Source organism: Temnothorax americanus, unplaced genomic scaffold, assembly GCF_048541705.1.
Source record: "Temnothorax americanus isolate GAGA-0224 unplaced genomic scaffold, ASM4854170v1 Scaffold25, whole genome shotgun sequence".
Lineage (NCBI taxonomy): Eukaryota > Metazoa > Arthropoda > Insecta > Hymenoptera > Formicidae > Temnothorax > Temnothorax americanus.
This window is the reverse complement of record NW_027509391.1, coordinates 3,010,637-3,030,928: the sequence shown is the minus strand read 5'-3', so window position 1 is coordinate 3,030,928 and position 20,292 is coordinate 3,010,637. Positions and strand designations below refer to the sequence as shown.

At 39.1% G+C, this 20,292-nt stretch overlaps 4 protein-coding genes and 2 long non-coding RNA genes across 14 annotated transcripts in view; 4 read left to right on the top strand and 2 right to left on the bottom strand.

Annotated features, from left to right (window-relative positions):
- The first annotated feature begins 697 nt into the window (after nucleotides 1–697).
- Nucleotides 698–1,624, top strand: LOC143898993 (uncharacterized). The gene is made up of 3 exons (XR_013257354.1): nucleotides 698–731; nucleotides 815–891; nucleotides 1,258–1,624. It is a non-coding gene; the product is annotated as an uncharacterized LOC143898993 (long non-coding RNA).
- A 2,914-nt stretch (nucleotides 1,625–4,538) lies between these two features.
- Nucleotides 4,539–5,034, bottom strand: LOC143898985 (uncharacterized). Its single transcript, XR_013257352.1, has 2 exons — nucleotides 4,979–5,034; nucleotides 4,539–4,841 (listed from the first exon to the last, which is right to left on the bottom strand). It is a non-coding gene; the product is annotated as an uncharacterized LOC143898985 (long non-coding RNA).
- Nucleotides 5,035–5,518: 484 nt separating this feature from the next.
- Tdrd3 (Tudor domain containing 3) lies at nucleotides 5,519–9,404 on the top strand. Of its 2 annotated transcripts, none has more exons than XM_077409065.1 (11): nucleotides 5,519–5,805; nucleotides 5,959–6,043; nucleotides 6,148–6,347; nucleotides 6,437–6,584; nucleotides 6,662–6,895; nucleotides 6,977–7,110; nucleotides 7,197–7,439; nucleotides 7,590–8,220; nucleotides 8,454–8,567; nucleotides 8,643–8,739; nucleotides 8,849–9,404. In XM_077409065.1, exons 1-11 carry the CDS (start codon nucleotides 5,780–5,782, stop codon nucleotides 9,019–9,021), a joined length of 2,085 nt encoding a protein of 694 aa, XP_077265191.1. In that variant the 5' UTR covers nucleotides 5,519–5,779; the 3' UTR covers nucleotides 9,022–9,404. The 2 variants fall into 2 exon arrangements, with proteins under 2 accessions (XP_077265191.1, XP_077265190.1); XM_077409064.1 differs by having other exon boundaries at nucleotides 8,846–9,404.
- A 612-nt stretch (nucleotides 9,405–10,016) lies between these two features.
- Nucleotides 10,017–10,695, top strand: LOC143899090 (large ribosomal subunit protein mL63). Its single transcript, XM_077409076.1, has 2 exons — nucleotides 10,017–10,217; nucleotides 10,352–10,695. Exons 1-2 carry the CDS (start codon nucleotides 10,159–10,161, stop codon nucleotides 10,614–10,616), a joined length of 324 nt encoding a protein of 107 aa, XP_077265202.1. The 5' UTR covers nucleotides 10,017–10,158; the 3' UTR covers nucleotides 10,617–10,695.
- LOC143899086 (apoptosis-inducing factor 3) lies at nucleotides 10,685–15,703 on the bottom strand. 5 transcript variants are annotated; one of them, XM_077409069.1, is made up of 7 exons: nucleotides 15,239–15,703; nucleotides 12,753–13,045; nucleotides 12,339–12,675; nucleotides 11,893–12,243; nucleotides 11,609–11,814; nucleotides 11,303–11,519; nucleotides 10,685–11,163 (listed from the first exon to the last, which is right to left on the bottom strand). In XM_077409069.1, the coding sequence occupies exons 1-7, from the start codon at nucleotides 15,306–15,308 to the stop codon at nucleotides 10,898–10,900; spliced, it is 1,740 nt and encodes a 579-aa protein (XP_077265195.1). In that variant the 5' UTR covers nucleotides 15,309–15,703; the 3' UTR covers nucleotides 10,685–10,897. The 5 variants fall into 5 exon arrangements, with proteins under 5 accessions (XP_077265195.1, XP_077265194.1, XP_077265196.1 ...); XM_077409068.1 differs by lacking the exon at nucleotides 15,239–15,703 and adding an exon at nucleotides 14,422–15,134; XM_077409070.1 differs by lacking the exon at nucleotides 15,239–15,703 and adding an exon at nucleotides 14,166–14,392.
- A 3,410-nt stretch (nucleotides 15,704–19,113) lies between these two features.
- The window catches only part of LOC143898986 (cell adhesion molecule Dscam2), a 79,012-nt gene continuing 77,833 nt past the window's right edge, over nucleotides 19,114–20,292 (top strand). For 2 of the 4 annotated variants that reach the window (XM_077408859.1, XM_077408861.1), the window contains exons 1-2: nucleotides 19,116–19,372; nucleotides 19,513–19,676. In XM_077408859.1, the coding sequence (XP_077264985.1) occupies nucleotides 19,275–19,372; nucleotides 19,513–19,676 (262 nt within the window). In that variant the 5' untranslated portion in view covers nucleotides 19,116–19,274. Of the gene's footprint in view, nucleotides 19,373–19,512; nucleotides 19,677–20,292 lie in introns of all 4 variants that reach the window. The other 2 variants (XM_077408862.1, XM_077408860.1) reach the window with 2 other exon arrangements.

Sequence of the window (20,292 nt, the reverse complement as noted above, 5' to 3'; positions counted from 1 at the left end):
ATTTTAACAAATGATTTCGAATCTAAAGAAAATCTGCCTAATAATCGACAAACTGTTCACAATGTGCATCTTTCGATCCCTGTTATCGACGAAAAAAATATACATTTTTCCGAAATCTTGTTGGGTAAAGGTGCTTTTGGAACAGTGAAACGTGCGACATGGTTAGGAACTGATGTGGCAGTGAAAACTATAGAGTTATCGACCAGTAATAAATACATCATTCGCGAAATGAATATAATGGATAAAGTGAGACATCCGAATATAATTAGTATAATGGCAGTATCATTTTCTCAATCTCAATGTCACATTGTCATGGAGTACTTCGACAGCGAAAGTTTGCGATCTGTCTTGTTTCATGGTAACTCAAAACTCAAATTAAAACTAAATGAAAAAAATAAATCCCTTATATCTTATCAAATATGCAAAGCCATCACATTCCTTCATGAGTCAAGACCAGCAATACTGCACAAAGATATAAAACCAGAAAACATCCTTGTGGATAGACACTATACTACAAAAGTGTGTGATCTTGGCTTAAGTAAATGCGATGCGATGCCTTCTGCGCTTCACACCACAATTGGACACAACTTTCAAGGAACACCGCTTTATATGGCTCCTGAGATACTTATACAATACAAAGAAGCTACTATTTATATTCTGACGTTGGTCGCTTGCCTGTGTTATTGTAGAGTTATTACTCGCAAAAGAATGTCTGGACTCTGCCTCTTGGGGTAGGATACAATTTAATTAATTTAAGAGGAATTGGTCTCCACTTTGAAAGCACCCAATTATCAGAAAATGCCAATTCATTAAGATCTCTTTTAAAAGAATGTTTTCTTCACGAACCTGAGAAAAGACCAAGTGCCCATACTCTTCTAAATACTTTCAAAGGTATTGTTTTTTAAATACTATATTTCAAAAAAACGTATTATTCTCTTACATTAAGAAAAAAACGAACAACGAACTCAAGTCATGCAGTTATAGAAAATATACATAGATTTCATTCTTATTTCAAGTAAGTCGGTTACGATTTATTTATAAAAAACGTTGCAATGCTCTATATGTATACGAAAGTTTAAACATAATTCTTTACAGTATATGACATTATTCGTTCTTATTATTAAAAATTCTTAATTTATGTTTCATTTTCTAATTTAAGCAGAAAGCGACCGATTCAGATATTGAAATAAAATGGAATAACCCAACGCATATCTGTACAATAATAATTAATCAAATTAAAATGTTGTAATCATTTAGCAGGAACTGAATCTTTGGAATGAATGAAGTAGAGACACTCAAGAGCTGAAGACTGAGAAGAAATGTTGATTTTACAATGGGTGATTTCAACCAAAGATTTTGTTGATTTGTGATTACGATACCAAAATATACTCACAAAAGAGTATTATATGCCTAGCATTTGCAAAAAGGATTGTGATTATACGTGTTTATATGCTGCAAATGCAATTTTCAGTTGCTACAAAGTTGAAAGTAAGATTTAATAATATATAAGATATGTTCGGTTATTGTTCTAGTTTTGAACAAACTTATTTTTATTTAAGACTTTTGTTGTTCGTATTAATAGATGTTTAGAATTTAAAAAAATATTATTATCCTTGTTTAGTCTGCAAATGCAATTTGAGTTGCTATAACCTTAAACTAAAGTTGAATTATATACATTTAAAATATCTTCAACATGTGCTAGAACAGGTTTGATGAAAAGTGTTTTATTTTGGAAATAATAGTTATCTTCATTCAAGAATTTGCTGTGTTTTAATAATTAGGAAAAGATTGCGATTATACGTGTTAATGTTGCAAATGCAATTTTTAGATGCTACAAACTTGAAAAAAGGTTTAATAATATAAGATATGTTCGATTATTGTTCTAGTTTTGAACAAACTTATTTCATTTAAGACTTTTGTTGTTCGTGCTAATAGATGCTTGGAATTTGAAAAAAATCGCGATTATATCATATGTGTTTATGTAATAAATGAAATTTTGAGTTGCTACAAAGTTGGACAATATGGTTGAATCAGATAAAACTATAATATGTATATGTTCGGCATGTGCTTACAAGAGGTTTTGATTGGAAAATGTTTTATTTCTGAAAAAAGTTATCTTCATTCACAAGATTTTTCTGTTCGTATTAATATAATTACAAAGAAAAGATTGCGATTATATATGTTTATGATGAAATGCAATTTCGAGTTGCTGAAAATATAACGTAAATGCAGTTAGTTTTTATATTAATGCTTTCAAAATTTCCTTCATAGTTTATGTACAATTGCAATATTGGTTACTAATATGTAACATAATTATGTATTGAACGTGCGAATGTGATACGAAAGTGTACGGCCCTTCAAACACAGTATTTTTCAAAGACTTAAACTTACAGCATAAATAGTTAATAAAATAATAAGTTTTTAATTAGAAAGATCATAAGTTCATAGAATAATATTGTATATATTTTAATGTATATGAGTATAATTTTCAAACAGGGTTACTACTATTATAAAAAATACATTAGCAAAGAACAGTTTTGTATTTGTAAAAATAAACTATTTCAAAAATTCATTACATTGCTTATAACTTACTTATGCAGGGTGGCTACTTGTCAGGGAAAAGTCAGGGAATAGAAAAACCGTCAGGAAAATCAGAGAAATATCAGGGATATATTTACGAATAACATTACGAAGTAAAAAATAAAGTTTCCTTTATGTAAATTAAAATTTAAAAATCGAGATAAAATAAGCTCTGCATTCATTTCAGAAGGAATTAATTTTATTTTGATCATCTTGTGAATACATGCTTCCTTATAAACTTGAAAGTTTAGTTTAATTTTAAGAAATTTGTTAAAACAAAGCTTCTTCTTTAAGGAAGCAGTGTATTTTGGAATAGCTATTGATGTGTGGCTTCATTAATTTGTTGCTCACAATTTTATTATCAATCCCAATACTTAGCTGAAGCTGATAAAAATACTTTGTCAGTGGAAGTAAAAAAAAAAACTCAGGGAAATGTCTGGGAAATTATTCGAGTTTTTAGTTATGGCTTACGGAATGAAAAAACATGTTACGAATTTTATGTTAAATTCTTTTATAACGTATATACAGTTTCTCTATAGTGAATGTTAATTTATTAGGTATGTAGACTTACGTTTTTCGTTCGCTAATCACTTCAGGCGTATATTATATTGTTTAAGTGTTTCAATAACTTGTTGAAGAAGGGAAAGGTCTACATGAAGGAGAAAACGTTCAGGAAAAGGAAAAAGAAGTATGAAAAACGGTAAAAAGAGACAGAGTATAGGGGAAATGTGCATTGAAAGAAGAAACAAGAAAAGAGTATAGATGATCTTGCAATACTTCTCCATTATAATGTTATTTCTTCTTGGCCGAGTGAAGTTACAAGAAATTTAAGAGATAATTATGCTTATATTTATTCATTTGAAACTCATTAAACATTAGAAATTTCTTCAATATTTTGTTAATATAATGTCAGACTGATTTTATATTAAAATTATTTAAATTGTAATCGAAGTTTGATGGTTTAGAAGTTGGAAAAGTGAAGACGATCTTAACAAAAAATAATATGAATCCTTTTAGTGAAGAACTATACTCTCCACAATGTTCATACAATATACCTCATCGATTACTTTCATTTGTATATTGACTAATTCTGTTTAAAATTTTTTTATACAATTCGAGAGCCTCCTCCGGTGATCTTGCAATTTGAACTTCCGGTAGAATTAATTCAACTAGTTCCTTAAAATGAGGATCAATCAAATGTGGTTTAGTTGTAAGCTCTTGAAGAGCCGCTTCACAACGTCTCCATTTGTATCCTTCTTGTAATTGCGAGCATTGACCTTTTCAGGCAATGAAAAAAGTATATACGGTTTACCAGCAATGTTATTTCTCGCTGCTTGCTTCCGAATTCTATGTTCATTCCATAGTTTTTTTGTCAGATATAAATCCCTCCTTAATCAGTGGACCAAAACAATACTGCAGGCACATTTTGTGTAGCTTACTGCCATCGAAGAGGTTCTTTTGCATCATGCACTTGAAAAATGTATGTAAAAATCAGCTGAGTGACGCCGCATTTGCCCCCAATAAGATTCGATACGTTGATTATGAACACTTCTACCTTTTTATGACACTTTTTTCTCCAGAAAATTTGTCTTCGTCTTGCTGCGTAGACAAATTTGTAGCGATTCTATATAGAGTGTTTTCAGAGCCCTTATCTGACCGCATTATAGTAGGCAAAAATTTCAAACTGAATATTGTTGATAAGAAATAATGTGCTGTCACTTTTGGGTCATTATTCGTTGTTGCAACTTCTAACCACAGAATCATCCTCGAAAAGCCATCAATACACCATGTATCGCAAAACCAAACGGGTTTTAATTTATCGTAACCATCTGTATGCCACATGAATTTGGACCTGGACTAAGGTACTCCCTTTCTGCGAAGCTTATTAGCAAATCTGTCTGCCAGACCCTCTGGATCTGCAATTTTCAAGATATTATACACTGTATTCCTCTTTACAGTCAGACCATATTTTTTTTTCAATTTCAACCACAATGACGTATATCCTAAATTATAACCAGCTGAGTGAAGTTCTTCCACAATAGCCCGGCATATTTCTTTAATATCACTTTCTTCAATATTTTTTCTTCGTAGGCCAAATGATGAAAGGGGTTCTTTTAATAGTACTTAAAGACGTTTCAATACCATGTACTTTTAGAAATAAATCACGTATTTCCTCGTATTTGAAATTCTTGTAAAAATATTTTTTTTATCAAAACCTCCATTACATTTTTTAACCAAAACACCTTATCGTAGGAAATAACCTGAAAATGACAATTTCAATCCTGGGTTTATGATAGGGGTAGAGATTCGTGAATGGGGAACATATTCCATCATCACGAAAAGGTAACTTCAATAGAAATAAATACAATAAATGATAAATTTGGAGTCGAAAAATTACCTCTTTCAATCCTTATTGAATGTTACTTTTTATCTCATTACAAAGTTGCAAGAAAAATTGAAAGGTCACAATTTTCATTATCTAAATCATATGTAGTATACTATTTTCATCTTTCACTATAATGTGATTCATGTCTTCAAAATTACAAGCTATTTCTGACAGCAAATAATCTAGAAAATTATCTGAAACATAAAAATCGAACATGTAATACATGAATAGCAGCAAAATCAATCAAACCTCTACAGTAAAAAACCAAAAAACATTTCACATTTTGTTAGTTGTACACAATCATGAATATGTCAAACTTCGAATGTGACAAATTACCCAAATATTAATAAATGTTCAAGTTTGTGCAATTTATCACTCTGACAGTAAGGTTATGTTTCAGACCCACTCTGGATGTAACTAGTTGCACGAAGCACACAACTTGCTGCTTGCACCCGACTCACGCGCTGCGCGAAGCAAATGTGATACTAGTTGCACGAATAACCACTACTAGCGACACAGTCGCTGGTGAGCCGTAGGGGTTTCCGTAGAAACAGCCTCGACGGAAACTCGGAGGTCGGAGGTGCCCGCGACCAACGAGTCGTCGAACTCGGGGGAAACGCGAACCTCCTCCATCGATCCCCTCGTCGCACCTTTCGAAAACGCGTGTCAGCTGTCAGGTCAGATGTTTGCATACGCGCGGTCGTGTGCGACGCGTCGCGAATTCACGGACGGCACGCAATAGCGGCGTCGATTTCATGAGCCACGACCACGACCGGCTCTTCGTTCGACAAAGAGAGATAGTCCGGTAGAAACATGGAGAGCCTGGAGGCATTGGGATGGTGAGTGAGAGGTGTACTCCTCCAGTTTCTCGCTGACGTTCCACGGGAAAAGGAATTTATCCTCTTCCTCTTGCACGTGGTCCACGATCGCTCCAAGTCCATTCGATATTTGCAAAACCCCTTCATCTGCATTAATCGCCCTCTTTTCGCCAGGTATCTATCTGATCATGGTTATGATGTGGCCACCGATTCAGGTAGCGCGGTGGACACGCAGAAGATAGTAAAACGACTGTTGGATGTACGTATCAATGTGGTTCTTTATGAGTCAATGTGATTGACTGGGTTGTTGAGAATTTATTTGAGAGGTGTAAGTGAACGAGAAAAAATTTATATTATTTACAGCTCGACTTGAGAGAGATTGGCAGCGGGAATGGAGATATTAGTCAGGGCAACATTGTGTTGCAAATACAAAAGATACGTAATGTAGCTACGCCCAAAGGAAACGAAGAATCGAGATCAGTTCCACGGATGTTGAAATTATCGTTGACAGATGGGAAGAATAATTTTCAAGCCTTGGAAGTTGAACATATATCGGCTTTAAGGTAAATGTATTAGATTGCGTTACTTACTGCCTTGTGTCGCTTTTTAAAACTGTCTCTTCTATACATATAATCATCTGTTTTACATGTAGTTTAAACACGCCACCTGGTACAAAGATACTAATAAAATCAGGAACTCTACCTATGTCGCATGGACTTTTTTTATTGACACCGGTGCATTTAATTTACGTACTTGGGGGAAAAGTTGCCAGTTTAGTGGAAAAATGGGAATTAAATAAGGTAAAATACATTTTACTTGATTAGTTAATTGTATTTAATGGATATGGCACGTGTGTACAGAACTGCTTTCATTATAGAAATTAGCTTCACATACTCGAGTAAGATCTGCCGAGGAAGGTGGGCCACCACCGTGGATACCATTTGGTAAAAAAATCGTAAAAGTATCCGAGCAAGATAAGAACTTCAAAGCCTTGGCAGAAAAAGAAAAACCTAGCAAGGAGAATACGGAGTTTGAAGCTCAGCGCAAGGATGCGATAGCGGAAGCTGCCAAGCAAGGCAGTAAGAAAGTATTTGGCGGCGGGACTAAACAGGTTGACTTGTTTTTACATGTTTCATTAAATTAAAAGTTTGCGTTGATGTCTGAAAATCTAATTTATGTGCGTTTTTCACAGCTATTGGATCATAGCGTACAGAAAATCGTGGATCGTGGATTTACCATAGAGCAGGCAGAATACGCTTTGAGAGTTAATAGAAATAACGTGGATAAAGCACTGAGAAGCCTGCAAAAGACCGACAGCAGATATAAGTAAGAGAATTTATTTTTGTTTTTTTTCTATTTTTCTTCATCATACACTTATCGTCAGTTATTATTGAATTATAATCTTATTGCAGTAACGCCAAGGAATCTCGCGAACCACGAGAGCCGCGTGGCAAACGGGAAAAGAAAACCGAGGACAGTAAACCAAGCAGCGGAAAAATATCCTTATTCGACTTTCTCGAGGATAAATTACCTGTACAACCTGAGAGCGTCGAAGCAACTAATTTGTCTCAAAACAGCTACATACAAAATAATGAAAGTAATCAAGATCGTTTTGAATCAAGAGGTTTTGATGCACAAAGTGGAAGGGGTGGACGGTACGTATCTTTAAAATTAATATATTGTCTAATATATTACTAATATATTTGATATATAATATATATCAATATAACTACTATCTTACCAAGCAAAATTGTAAAATATTTAATGAAGTATTGTAATGACTCTTAATTGATCTCTTTTAATAGGAATCAAAAAGGTGGTCGTGGTGGTTATCAACCACCTCCGAGATATTCAGAGGACCATAGAAATAGTAAGCGAACAAATAACAGTAACTCCGCCATGTACTCGCAATATAACGGTGCTACTCATGCACCGCAGAACAAACCGCCGCGATTTCAACGTAACCAGGAACCTCAATATCAGTATCAACACGACGGAGGCAGAGAAACGTATCAGAAGTCTTCTCAGCCGATTGATTACAGAAATACGTTTGCTCAGTCGCGTACAAGTAACGTAAACGCCAGTGATAGCGGTAACGATACCAGAATCCAGACTGAGGGAAAGAATCTCGGTAGTAACAGAAACTGTAATCACCTCGAGCCCGAGGCCAGAAATAGGCATTCTTATGATGCTTCTTATAATAGGCATAATCGAGCTCAGCAAAACGGAACCCTTAAAGTATATTCATCTAATACAACTGAACAGAATTTTAAGAGTCAACCTAGATATCAGCCGAATAGTAACGTTGGGAATAGGATGGCCATGAATCCCAACATGCAAAGAAACGAGAGTAATTACGGTAGCCACAACATCAACAGTACATGGGTATGGCAAGTAGGTGACAAGTGTATGGCCAAGTATTGGGAAGATAATAGGGTACGTATCATCTTTTTACACGAAAATGTTTGAATTTAAGATATATATGAAATCCCCGAGATGGATTCACCTTACTCTTTTAATTTTTCAATCAACATTGTCTAAAATCGAAATATACATGGGATAACAGTCGGGATCAAACCGGGGATCCGCTGACAAAAATGGATTGTTTTTACACGGAGCCATTCCCATCTTTTTCGTGTTGTTTAATTATTTGTGTACAAAATTTACAGTATTACAATGCCGAAGTCACTGGCGTTTCCGAGAGGACTTGTGTAGTGCAATTTAAGGGATTTGAAAACTATGAGGAAGTGCTCCAGGTGGATTGTATACCAATAACGGACGACGTATGTAAAATAGCACAATGTAAAATTATAATGTTTTTTATTGCTGATAATAATTCTTATTAATTACCGTGACAGTATCAGATTCAGGATTATGTTTCGGATACGAGAAGGCAAGATCAGCGTTCTAACAATCGACAGCCACGTTACGATCAGAGTTACAATCACATAAATGGTGCGTGACAAATCGTTCGTCTCCAAGTGTTAAATTTTGTATTACCTTTTATTTTTTACATTGTGAAACATTTTAGTGTCAATATAATTTAAAATGATGATTGCAGCAGGTATGGAATTTCGACGAGGAGGAAGCGGTGCCGTTGGCGGGAATAAGGGATACAATAAAAAACGAGGTCAGCAACGGAGTACGCAACCAATTTATCAACCGCCAGCGCAAAGAAGCCACAATTCTCTGCCAATTAATAATCAAAATAATACTCAACATAATCCTTTCCTTTAACTCTAGTCTCGCATCTTTAGTAAAGAAAAAAGTAAATTCAGATCTTGCTAGGTATTGAGGCAGTTGAATTCGCTACTGAGGATTGATCTAACAGGTTGCTACACTAATGGAGAGTTTAGATACCGTTTATATTAACCGTTGATAGGCAGCGAGTTGTGTGCCACATTTGATTTATATTAGAGCTGAATTGAATACGCGATAACTTAATACGAAGCAAGTTGGTTTTTCACAAAGAGGAAAAATTAGGAGGCTGTAAAATATCGACTGTGTTCCCGAAATATTGTATTATTTGTATTGTAGAAAAATCAATTCTTATTACTGTAAAACTGGGCAATGTCTGTACCTCGTCCACTTTAGCTGTAATACAGTTCTAATGAAATCTCGCTCGTTTCGCCCTTCAATACCCTCATCGTTAAAGATAGATGACAAAATACTACAATAAGTTAGATTAGAAAAAAAGTACAAGAGTTTTAACACGGAGTACAAAATGATTAAAAAAAAATAGTTTAAATCTTATTTATATTTATTTTAACAGTTATATATATATATTTTTAAAAGCAAAATTTTGACTAAACTTCTATTAATTTGATAAGAAAATTATTTGTTAAAAACCAAGTAAATTAAGGACGAACAGTTACAAATTTTACTGTAGGCAATTCTGCTGGTTATATTAATCGCTGATTAAGTTAATTAAAGTTTGATCATTTTTAATTGATCACGTGCACTGTGATAAAGGGGATCCTAAAGTGAAGGCTGAACTTCCGACGTCGGTAATGTCAACATTTCTAATCCTGTTTTCTATGTCATATATCTATATCTGTCCTTGTCTAACGAGAGGCATCTGTCCTTGTTTCGGTTGTTGCGCCATCTCTCACTACACGCAATGTCAACCTGAATGTGCTTTTGCATTTGCATGCGGTAATGTATTGTCACGTAATGTATCAAACGAAAAACATCAAAACGTGGACGTGTCTGTCTCTCCGACGTGAGAGGGCAGCAGTGATAACACAATAATCCTAACCAAAAAGCATGCTGTGGCTGTGAAAGCTATAGGAATAACCGTACGTTTTCGGATAACATCAAGATTTATAAATATTTGTGCATTAACAACTTTTTCGGTATAATATCTGATTTACAATGCGGCTTGGGTTGACCCTGTTAGGCTACGTTTGCAGAATACCATATAGATATAGAGGGTGAGTGCTTTTCTTTTCTTTCAGAAAGACTAATCATATTTAATTATCGAGTTAAAAACCACGATTTTACATTGCTTCCTTTTCATCACGTGGAATTCGTCACGTGTAACTCTGTAAAACTTTGCTTCACGCAGGAAATACCGAAAAGTTAAGAAACCATCTATGCATGATTTGCATAAGATGAAGCAAGACTTCGAGAGGGAAGAGCGGAATATGTTGATTCTACGGCATCCCTATCTCACGGTTGAACAATCTAGCGGCCACATGAAGGATCTGATTGGAGACAGGAAGGACAACTTTTTAAAGAAGATATATGGTGAAAGGGACGCAAAATTCCAGAAAGAGATCACAATCGCCAAACGTCTGTGCCATATGAGAGTCACAGAAGCGTGGGACTAAGGCTTCCTACATGTATAATTACATTTTGTAGATTACTTTAGGTTTTCGTAAATTAAATAAGCAACAAATTCAACAATGACATTTAATTTTCTCTTTTCTTTTTGTGCACAATGCCGAATATACTACATGAAGTATTTCTTAACATAAGAACAGTATCATGAAATATATTACACAAGTTACGTCTAATAAGGTACATTGAGAATGTACAAAGTAAAAGTTGAGACTAATACTGTGACATAATTGTTCGAAATCGTTAAGTTATTTCGTTTGTATAAAATGACTCAAGCTTGCACGTCAATAAGAATGCTTTCTTGAAACCGGGTTGAGACATCCTTTGGCTTATTTTTCATCCAACCAAACGGATCTGTATTAATCTCCTCTTCTGTTAGTATCTTTCCCTCGTACAGCATATTTGCAAAATCTGCTGCAACTGGATCAGCATTAACACTACTAATTCCTATTACTTTGCCATCTTTAAGATAGTAAGCGAAGAATTCCAGTTTGTCCAGTGAGCCATGAATCTTTATGCTGGTAGGGTTTCCGTGGCCTGAAAATGAAGCGATAAAGATTGTTTAATTGGATTGTTAAATCTTTACGAAGTGCGTAATTTATTATACTTTTGAAATACTGTGTTGTGCAAACAGAGTATTTTAAAAGTACAATAAATATATTATGTGCAAATTTACCTGCATATCTGTAATTTCTACCCAGTAAGTTCGTCCAGAAGAATGGCACAGTCTTCAAAGAAGTTTCTTTACCGCATATGTTTAGAGCCGCAATTTTGCCGTGATAATGAGCTAAAGAATAATGACCTATCGCAGCTAACGTGTCGTCGGATCCATATATCGGTGCATAAGCTATGTCACCTCCAGCATATACATTTTCCACACTCGTTCTTAAATGCTAGAATTCGATTAACATCCAATTATTAAAATGAAGAATGATACATAATTAGAACTGTACATAATTAGTACCGTGTCCAAATGTTATACCTTATTTACTGGTATAGCACCATCGTCCCTCATTTGAACAGAAGATTCTTTCAGCCAGTCGGTATAAAAAGTGGATCCTATTCCAACAATAGCTATATCCGCTGGTAGAATCTGGCCGTCTGTAAGTTCGACCTTAGCCACAACACTTTCTTCACCTTCCTTCGGAATAAATTGCTTGATATTGTTCTGGAAAATGAATTTCACACCTGGGAACATTGATTATTATTACTAATACTAATGCATACCAATATCCTAATTCATACAAGTGTAACTTTATACACTACCTTTTGCCTCGTGTTCTTTTTTAATTCTGCTACCGATGTCCGCGCCGAATATCGCTCTGAGCGGCACGGTATCGCGTCCTATTACCGTGACAGACGCGCATTTGCCGATACAATAAGCCGCGGCTTCCATGCCGATAAAGCCTAATCCTAGGACAACTACATGTTTCTCGGGAGACAGAAGCGCATATACACCTTGCGAATCAGTATAATCTCGTAGAACAAAAATATTCGATAAATTCGCTCCAGGAACATTTGGCATCCTCGGTTTACTGCCTGTGCAAGAAAATAGATAATCGTACTTCAAGTTCTCGTTATTACTCAATTTGACAATATTCTGAGTCGTATCTAGACCTGTAACAGAGTAAAAAATGTAGCACGAAAATGTAATGTAAAATATAGGTAACGCGACTTAAATATATGTTGAACGAGATGCTTATTTCTTGTACCTATCGCTTCTACTCCAAGTTTCGTTTCGATCTTGTGATCGTTGTAAAACGAGGCAGGCCGTAATGCCGCCTTCTGGACATCGAAATCCAACACTTTGGACACTTTTATTCGATCGTAGGGTACCGCGTTCTCTCTGCACACCATAACGACGCGTCCTGTAAAGCCTTCCTGTCGCAGACTTTCCGCACAAGTCGCACCCGACGGTCCACCGCCAACTATTACGACCGTTTTCGTATTTTCAGGGTCACGTGCAGACATATCCTTCGTGCGTTTGTTAATATCCAGGTCCTTACGTTTGGCTCTTACGTGAACAAGACCGGCTTCGTCCACGCGCACCTGTTAAAAAAGCAGTACATAAAAATAACATGTTAAACAAATATGTAGGAGAGAATCTTGATAAGTTCGTAAATTACTTTGTAGCACGGTAGAGAGTCCAAGCCTGGATAATCTTCAATGTCCCCGGTTTTGATGTTAAAACACGCGCCGTGCCACGGACATCTCACCCGTCCTTCTGCTAACGCGCCGGTATGTAGCAGAGCCCCGTAATGCGTGCATTTGGTACCAATCGCGTACAATTCTCCCTTTTGTTTCACCAACAAAATTTTTCCCCCGTCCTCTCCAAGCGATAGCTGCTGCATCTCATTTTCATTGATATCTTCCTGCTTGCACACCACACCCTCGACATAGTCATGTTGTTCTGAAGAGCCTGAGAAATATGCAAGACAATTTACGATTTAACTATTTATAATGATTATCTGTAGCTTATTACAGACGTGTATTCAGAGCTTATTATAGACTATTCTTAAAGGTGCGCAACAACAGGTGACTCACAAGTACAACAACACGGCAATTTATTATATTCGTGCGAGATATTCTCAGCTTTATTGTATTCACTGTAATCCTCTTTAATTTTATTCAACATGATGAAAACGGATATCTTTACGAAATTACAAAAGAGTGAACCACTATAACTCTAAATCGCAATCTAATCATAATTCTGAACCTATCTTGGCATGCATAGACGTGAAAATGCAAAAGTGATTATGTGAATGTGATAAATTGACAATACTATTATGTGTATGTGTGCGTACGTCTAATCTAACGCACGCAATAGATAATTTTACTCTATTCTTTCTTTACGTTTCTATAGCAGCCAGTAAACAATAGAATACTCATGACAAGCTGATTTGCGAGTTGCGAGTTGCGAGCTTGCATGACAGCGGTACCCATTGAGTACCTCCGATCAATCGCCTCATCAAGTGTCTCCATAACGAAACGAGAATCCTCGTTAACGACGCGTACAACAAACAACTCGCATCGATTACGTAACGCAGCATACAACAAGGAAATCTCGCCGGAGGGGAGCGCGGACGCGGCGGACGTGAATCCCGGCTGACGTTATCTCGTACGTGGATCGGCAGTCGCGCCGGTTATCAGTGATGACTTAACGAATAATGATAACTTTTGCCCGAGGTAGTTGCAGCGAGACGACGACCGTAATAGTCCCGTCGAGGGATAATCCCCGGCGTAGGCGTTATTGCGGCGCATCGGCGCGACTCGTGCGTCGCGCACGTGACACTCCAATAAAGGCACGTACGAATGAAAGTGCGATGAATATCGATGCGGAGAAGAAAATAAAAGCGGAAGAGTCACTTCCAGTCTAATTAGCACGAAGGCGAAACGTATTAAATTCGCAAAAATTACTAAGCCTGAGAATATCAATATTGATTTACTCTCTGTTCACCCACGTACCGATTGCTATGTTTACTTGTTAAAGCGCGACACGAGTTTTCGCTCTCGCGAATTTTTCTGTCGTATCCTGTTACCTTTAAGCTGTGATGTCAGAAGGTAAACGTGACTTCAATTACAAGGTCCGCGTTCGCGGAAATGCGACATATACAATCTGTTCCGGTATAACCTCTACACAGAAAGGAGCATACATTTCTATGCGTCACTTAATTTTTTACGTTTCGGTTTGTTGCAACACACACCGGTGGAGGTATTGCCCCCGCAGAGGTGTCCCGTATCTGTGTGTCTTACATTTGTAAGACATTTGCCTTATTAAGCGTCACGAGGACGTACCCTGGAAAAGGCGCGAGAACGACATGTTCGTCAAGGCGGCCCACCTCCGTCCGAGCAGCGCGAGTGTCCTGACACACCGCATGACCGCATCGATCCTCGCAAGGCACTGAGAAAGTAAGAAAGAACGTGCCGGCACTATTCGATCGGTGCGTTCGTCCTCGTGCTACATAGCACAAAGCAGAACGAATGTTTCTTAAACCGCCAGTCAGTATATTTAATCGCTCGTAATTGTTCCGTCACTAACCGAACGCTTTATCGGCATAATATAACTGATGTGATTCGCTTCTCGCGAAAAAAGCGCGAACAAATTAAAATCTCAAATCTCAACATTAATCGATCACTGTAGACTGTGCGCGATGAGAGAAAAGAAGAAGAGAGGAAAAAAAAGAAAAAAGAAAGAAAAGAAAGTAAAGAGAAAAGGAAAGAAGAAATAGGGGAAAAAAGAAGAATAAGAGAGGAGCAAAATAAGAAGAAATAAAGAAAAAGAAAAAGCAAAGAAAGGAAAATAAAGAGAAAAGAAAAGAAGAAATAAGGAGAAGAGAGAGAAGAATAAGAATTAGAAGAAGAAATAAAAAGGAAGAAGAAAATGAAAGAAGCGAAGAAGAAGATACACGAGATGAGCAGTCTTTGTGTGTGATCGCGCGTGTCGTTCCGAATTAATTTGCGACTAGGAGAAATTTTAACACAATGCAATATATCAAATAGCACGATGTATAAAAAAAATAGAAAACAGCTTTGTTTCAGATTTCACACGAATTTTCCGTGATTCTCGCATACTTTTCTCTAGTTCCAGTTTTCCTCTTGGCGTGGTACACACCTGTTGCGGCGGAGATGTCCTGACTCGAGTCGGCGCTTCTCCGGAAGGCTCTGCAATTGCCCGCGCCCATGCTGCAGCCGTGTGCGAACTGTCGAGTGAGTGTCGACGAGACTGAGAGCCGAGGAAAAAAAGGCCGCGCGCCTATGTTTTCTTACGGATCGACCACGAGAGTGTATGTACCGTGCGCGTATAGATCCCCTCGTGATCGACAATCGTGCGGGCGTACGCGACCTTGGGACATTCGCGATAGTTAGATTCGCACTCGAAGACTTTCACATTGCGCGAGATATACGCTCCTCCTCGCGCCCGGTTCGCCACCGCCCCTCCGCGATTGGAAAATCGGAACTCTCTCAGCGAAACGGCGATCTCGAAATTCCATTAGGTTCCAAGGAACCGCGGTTAGACGATAAGATTACCGTGACTCATTCCAGTCACGAGTTACGACATACTTATTGTCGGAGGAGAGAGAGCGACGAGTACTTTATGTACTCCCGTTCGTGGCTGGACTTGTATAATATGGGGAAGTCGAATCCGCGCGCGCGCGCGCCGCAGGCGCAATGCGAACGTTCTACGAATTGGTTTCGAAGAAGCGCTCCAATGCCTCTTGCTAATTATAGACCGTTTCTCTTTTTTTTTCGGAGGAGTTCCGTTCGACGTTTCAGAGAGAACCCAGCAAACACCAAGTAACACATGCAACTTGCAATTTCCTACTCAAAAATGTAAATGCAATATGTGTAGGAAATTGTAAGTTGCTGTAAGTTGCGTGTTACTTGGTGTTTGCTGGAAATGTATACAGCATAGAGTAATTTGAATTATTTCTATCGCTTCTAAAGGAGCTAAAGCGCTTTGTTGTATCGCGGCCATTGTTGCACGTCCGTCAGTTTTATCGATAATTCAAAGTTAAAAGACGGAGCGTCGAGAGTCGAGATATCGCGATATCACGGCTTGATCATCGTAACGAATTTGGAATTTGCACAACAAGTGTTTACCGTGCGCTACCGTCCTCTGTGATAATTTCACGGAACAGGGTCGGAAACAGCTGGCACGGACGGTAATATGAAGGATGTAGAATAATTCCTGTTGCCGACGGCGTTCGGCAATTATGTTCAAGCTCGTTGGGTGTCGCGAGAATTCAGTTTCTCGCGCGGTTTCTTGGTGCCGCGGGGAGTGCGGGGACGACTGATTCCGCACAGTCGACAGTCGTTTGGGCTTAGTGAACCCACGGACCCGAGCTCACATACCGCGGACTCGTACACACATTTACACACGCAACGAACAACACATTTTTTGCGAGCGATGATTGTATGAAAAAGAATGGGAATGAGAATAAAAATAGGAATAAGATTAAAAAGGATATCGTGTTTGACGCGGATGAAGCGAGAGTTAGAACTTATTTTTATATTTATATCTCTTATTAAAAAATTTGTTTCCGACTTTTCTCCGCACGAAAATCTCATCCGCTTCGCAGTTTTCCCTGCATTTATTTTAAGGAAAATCATCTCTTTATTAGACTCTGATTTTATTGTATTCCCCAAGCTCTTTCCATCTCGCGCGAAAGATTAATGGCGCAAAAACGAATATAAAGTAAGTGAATAATAGGAATAAATGAATTCAGTAATGAGAGCGTGCATGGGGATTGAATATTGAGGAAAAAAAACGGGATGTGAAACGGTACACACTACATATATATATATATATATACACATATTTTTTTAAGATATAAAATATATATTTATTTAAGTTTTTTTTTTACAATTTGCACGAAAACTACTAGCTCGTAAAATGAATGCCATCGAGCGAAGATTAAAACTAACGTTACATGACGTTTTAACACGCGAAGTTGCTCGCGTCGAAATGCAATGCGCTAAGACACGCCATGCGCACATAATCTTATATTTTTAATAATAGTTAAGAAGCTGCGATCGTCCGCCAGTATCCCGCGAGATGAGATAAGTTTTAAGCACGTTCTTCCAGACCAAGTTTCAGTTTAGGTGTTTTTTTTTCCTTGGCTACTATCTGAATTGTTAATTCATGCAGAATAACGGAGACTCGATACATTTTCACCACGTGCGTAAATAGAAATAAGATTGGCTTCTGTGCACTTCGGGTTCTGCAGCCTTTTGTCTAACAAAACCGACTTCGGCGCGAATCGGAAAAAATCGGTCACGGATCCTCGATCCGCGACGAAAATTAAAAGCGTTCGTTCCGCGGCCGCACCTCGCTCCGGAGATCGCACATCAAAACGAAATGCATATACGCGCGGGTCATGTAGGTTTCTTGGCGCCACGCCAAAAGGCAATTACGTTGCTGCGAAATTAAGAGAAACCGGCGTTTCTTTTACTTCCGTTTCGCTTCGTAGCGTTTCAATCTCCAGCGGATGACACGGTCGATCTCGCGTGTGTGGTCCCCCCGGCCCTCACCAGCCGGCGAAAAGGGGGAGGACTGCGCGGTGGCTCGCGAGATTTAAATTAGAAACCGTTAAAGCCTTCAAAAGAGACATTCGGCGCATTCAACGATGCATGAAAAACGGAGCAGCGCGCGGCCGGTATGTACACACGCAGCATTAAACGGCTACGCTAGCACGGCTATTTAATTTGTGCCTGGCGGCGGCGCGGCGGCGGCGGCAGCGGCAATAGTATAGTGGCGACTGGCGACGGGGCGGGGAAGCGACGGTGGTGGCAGTCGGGGGTGGTGGCGGCGGTGGCGTACCTAAGGTTACGCGGATCTCTCGCTCTTTGAAGTCGGTGGTTGATGGCGGTCGGTCACCCCGCTGGCGCTGCACCGTCGCTAGCCGCGGCGATGTGGGCTTGGCGCGTACGCACTGAAGGCAACCCCTCCAACGTAGGAGAAACCCCGGGGTCTCCGGGGAGAAGCAGAGTTATACCAGGCGTGAGGACGATGGTGGTCTCGCGTGCGAGACTTGAACCGAAACGGATGTACATACATCGTTCCGCGTTCCTTTCAGCGCATCGCGTCTTTCTTAGCGTTTCTTCGAAAAGATCGCATACGTTTTGTTCGCGCTGCACGCGTATTTGCGTGACGTTATTCGGTCGGACCCTCGCGGGCTATTTTTCTTTATATTTCTGTGAGAGACGGAATAGAATATGTGATAGGATGAAACAGGATAAATTGGGAGACGGGCAATCAGTCATGAAATATTTGTAAATTTTTAATGGTATCTTTTTAGGTGCGAGGAATTTTACGGTAAAGCGCGATATATTAGGAGATAAATAAATAATCTTGTCCGTTTTTTTAGTGTGAAATTTTAATTATTTTTCTATGCAAAATTAATCAGGTTCGTGATTTATTTTGTACGTTTGTCATACATATTTTAAATTTCGTTGTGTTGTCGTAGTGAAAATAGCCGGACTCGGTCAGCCATCAGATTTCAGTAAATCTGACGAATATATATTTCTTCTCAAATTTCTTTTTCTTGTCAAAAATATAACTTATTACAATCAATTATATCTATAATTATGATAATTTATGATCGACTACGTAACAAAATGATCTTTCTTCCAATTTAAAGCTGCTCGTCGTTATTCCAACATAATGTACGACGCGTTAAAGTGATTCGGAAGAAATCGACCACGACTTATATAGTCGCTCTCGTCCACGCGATGAAATCCTAAATTAACCCCAACTTTTGGCATCTCGTTTCTGGCGTGGCGTGCAGCGTGATACGGGCATTTAGGCTACGTGCAATTTCTTCTGTATCCTCACGACGGAGCCGGAGCCCGACGCGGGCGTAGCGCGTAGGGTATGATGCCGGGCGCGTGCCGAGGGTGGCCGGTCGGCGCCGAGCGCCGTCGAGCGCGTCCGAGGTCGGTCGAATCGCGGCACCGAGGGAACTTAGCGCGCAGCTCGAAGTGCCCCGGTTTAGTCTATCTCCAGGCGCCTAGACGCGACGAGTGCCGAGAGGGGTTGCGGCGCACGAGGCAGAGGGTTGCGCGCGTGGGTTGTACGGTCGTCTCGTTCCTGGTCCTTCCCTTCCCCGCGTAACACACACACGCACACGCACACAATCCGCACACGTATGACACACGCGCACACGCGTATACGCAATTATCCGCACTTTTCCGATTTCGCCGCCTCCCTTATGTTTATACCGATACGCAGTCGGAAGCCGAACAGGTGAATACCCCCTGACCTCCTCTCCCCCGCGATGAAACGGGAGTGGTAGATCCTTCTCGTCTTACCCCGTTTAGTCCGGTTCTATCTTGCCATCCGCCTGCTGCCTACCTGTCCTCTGATCTGTCGCGAAATTTTCCAAGGAACACGATGACTACGGCACCGCCGGCGGGGATGGACGCAGAGCCGCGGAAGAGACAGTTCGCCGGGCATCGGCCGTGCACGAATCGGTCGGCCCACCACGTGGATCGCGGTCTCGCGCTCTCGTCGCTGGCACCGTTCGCGCTCGTCCTCGTCCTCGCGCTCGGTAAGTAGTTTCTTTTGACCGCAACGCGTTCGCCGATTTCCTAAAAAGCTCGATCAATCGTCGAACATTGTGCTCCTGATGATATTACGGACGGTAATTGCGGAACCAATTATCGTTCGACAGAAAAATAAAAACCAGGTCAGAAGAATCCCGAAGGCATTTTATATGTGACTTTAAAGAGATTCCTTTCGAATCTTTTGGTTTTCCCAGATAAAAATAAAAAACCGACGTGTCTAACTTTTTTACGTTTCTGGTATTAATGGTCTTTCGTGTATCTTTTTAGATTTCTGAACTCCGGAAAAATAGGAAAGATTAATTCACAGACGTTTATTCTCTCGTTATACCACTGATAAAATCTGTATTATTATATTATATTATTCCGTATAATTATTCTTAAAAATAACTGTTACGGTACTTCATGATCACGTTAAGCAAACTGGAATTCGCTATTAAGCTTCATGTTAATCATTTGTGAATATAACGGAGCGTGTTGTTTCGAGCAAGCATGGCGTCAGATTATCGTGATTCGTGCATGATTCATAACACGTTTTGTGTGAGACACATTCCGAGTTACAATTTTAATAAGACACATGAGACGGCAGTACCACGCGTTTCG

Excerpts from the sequence above, each read along its gene's own strand:
- Tdrd3 (XM_077409064.1), top strand. The coding sequence starts at position 5,780 with ATGGAGAGCCTGGAGGCATTGGGATG. Across the intron at positions 5,806-5,958 it reads AGCCTGGAGGCATTGGGATG|GTATCTATCTGATCATGGTT; the intron begins GTGAGTGAGAGG and ends TCTTTTCGCCAG. Across the intron at positions 7,440-7,589 it reads CAAAGTGGAAGGGGTGGACG|GAATCAAAAAGGTGGTCGTG; the intron begins GTACGTATCTTT and ends CTCTTTTAATAG.
- LOC143899090 (XM_077409076.1), top strand. The coding sequence starts at position 10,159 with ATGCGGCTTGGGTTGACCCTGTTAGGCTACGTTTGCAGAATACCATAT. Across the intron at positions 10,218-10,351 it reads ATACCATATAGATATAGAGG|GAAATACCGAAAAGTTAAGA; the intron begins GTGAGTGCTTTT and ends TGCTTCACGCAG.
- LOC143899086 (XM_077409066.1), bottom strand. The coding sequence starts at position 13,676 with ATGCTGCGTTACGTAATCGATGCGAGTTGTTTGTTGTACGCGTCGTTA. Across the intron at positions 13,046-13,576 it reads GATGAGGCGATTGATCGGAG|GCTCTTCAGAACAACATGAC; the intron begins GTACTCAATGGG and ends CATATTTCTCAG. Across the intron at positions 12,676-12,752 it reads ACTCTCTACCGTGCTACAAA|GTGCGCGTGGACGAAGCCGG; the intron begins GTAATTTACGAA and ends CTTTTTTAACAG.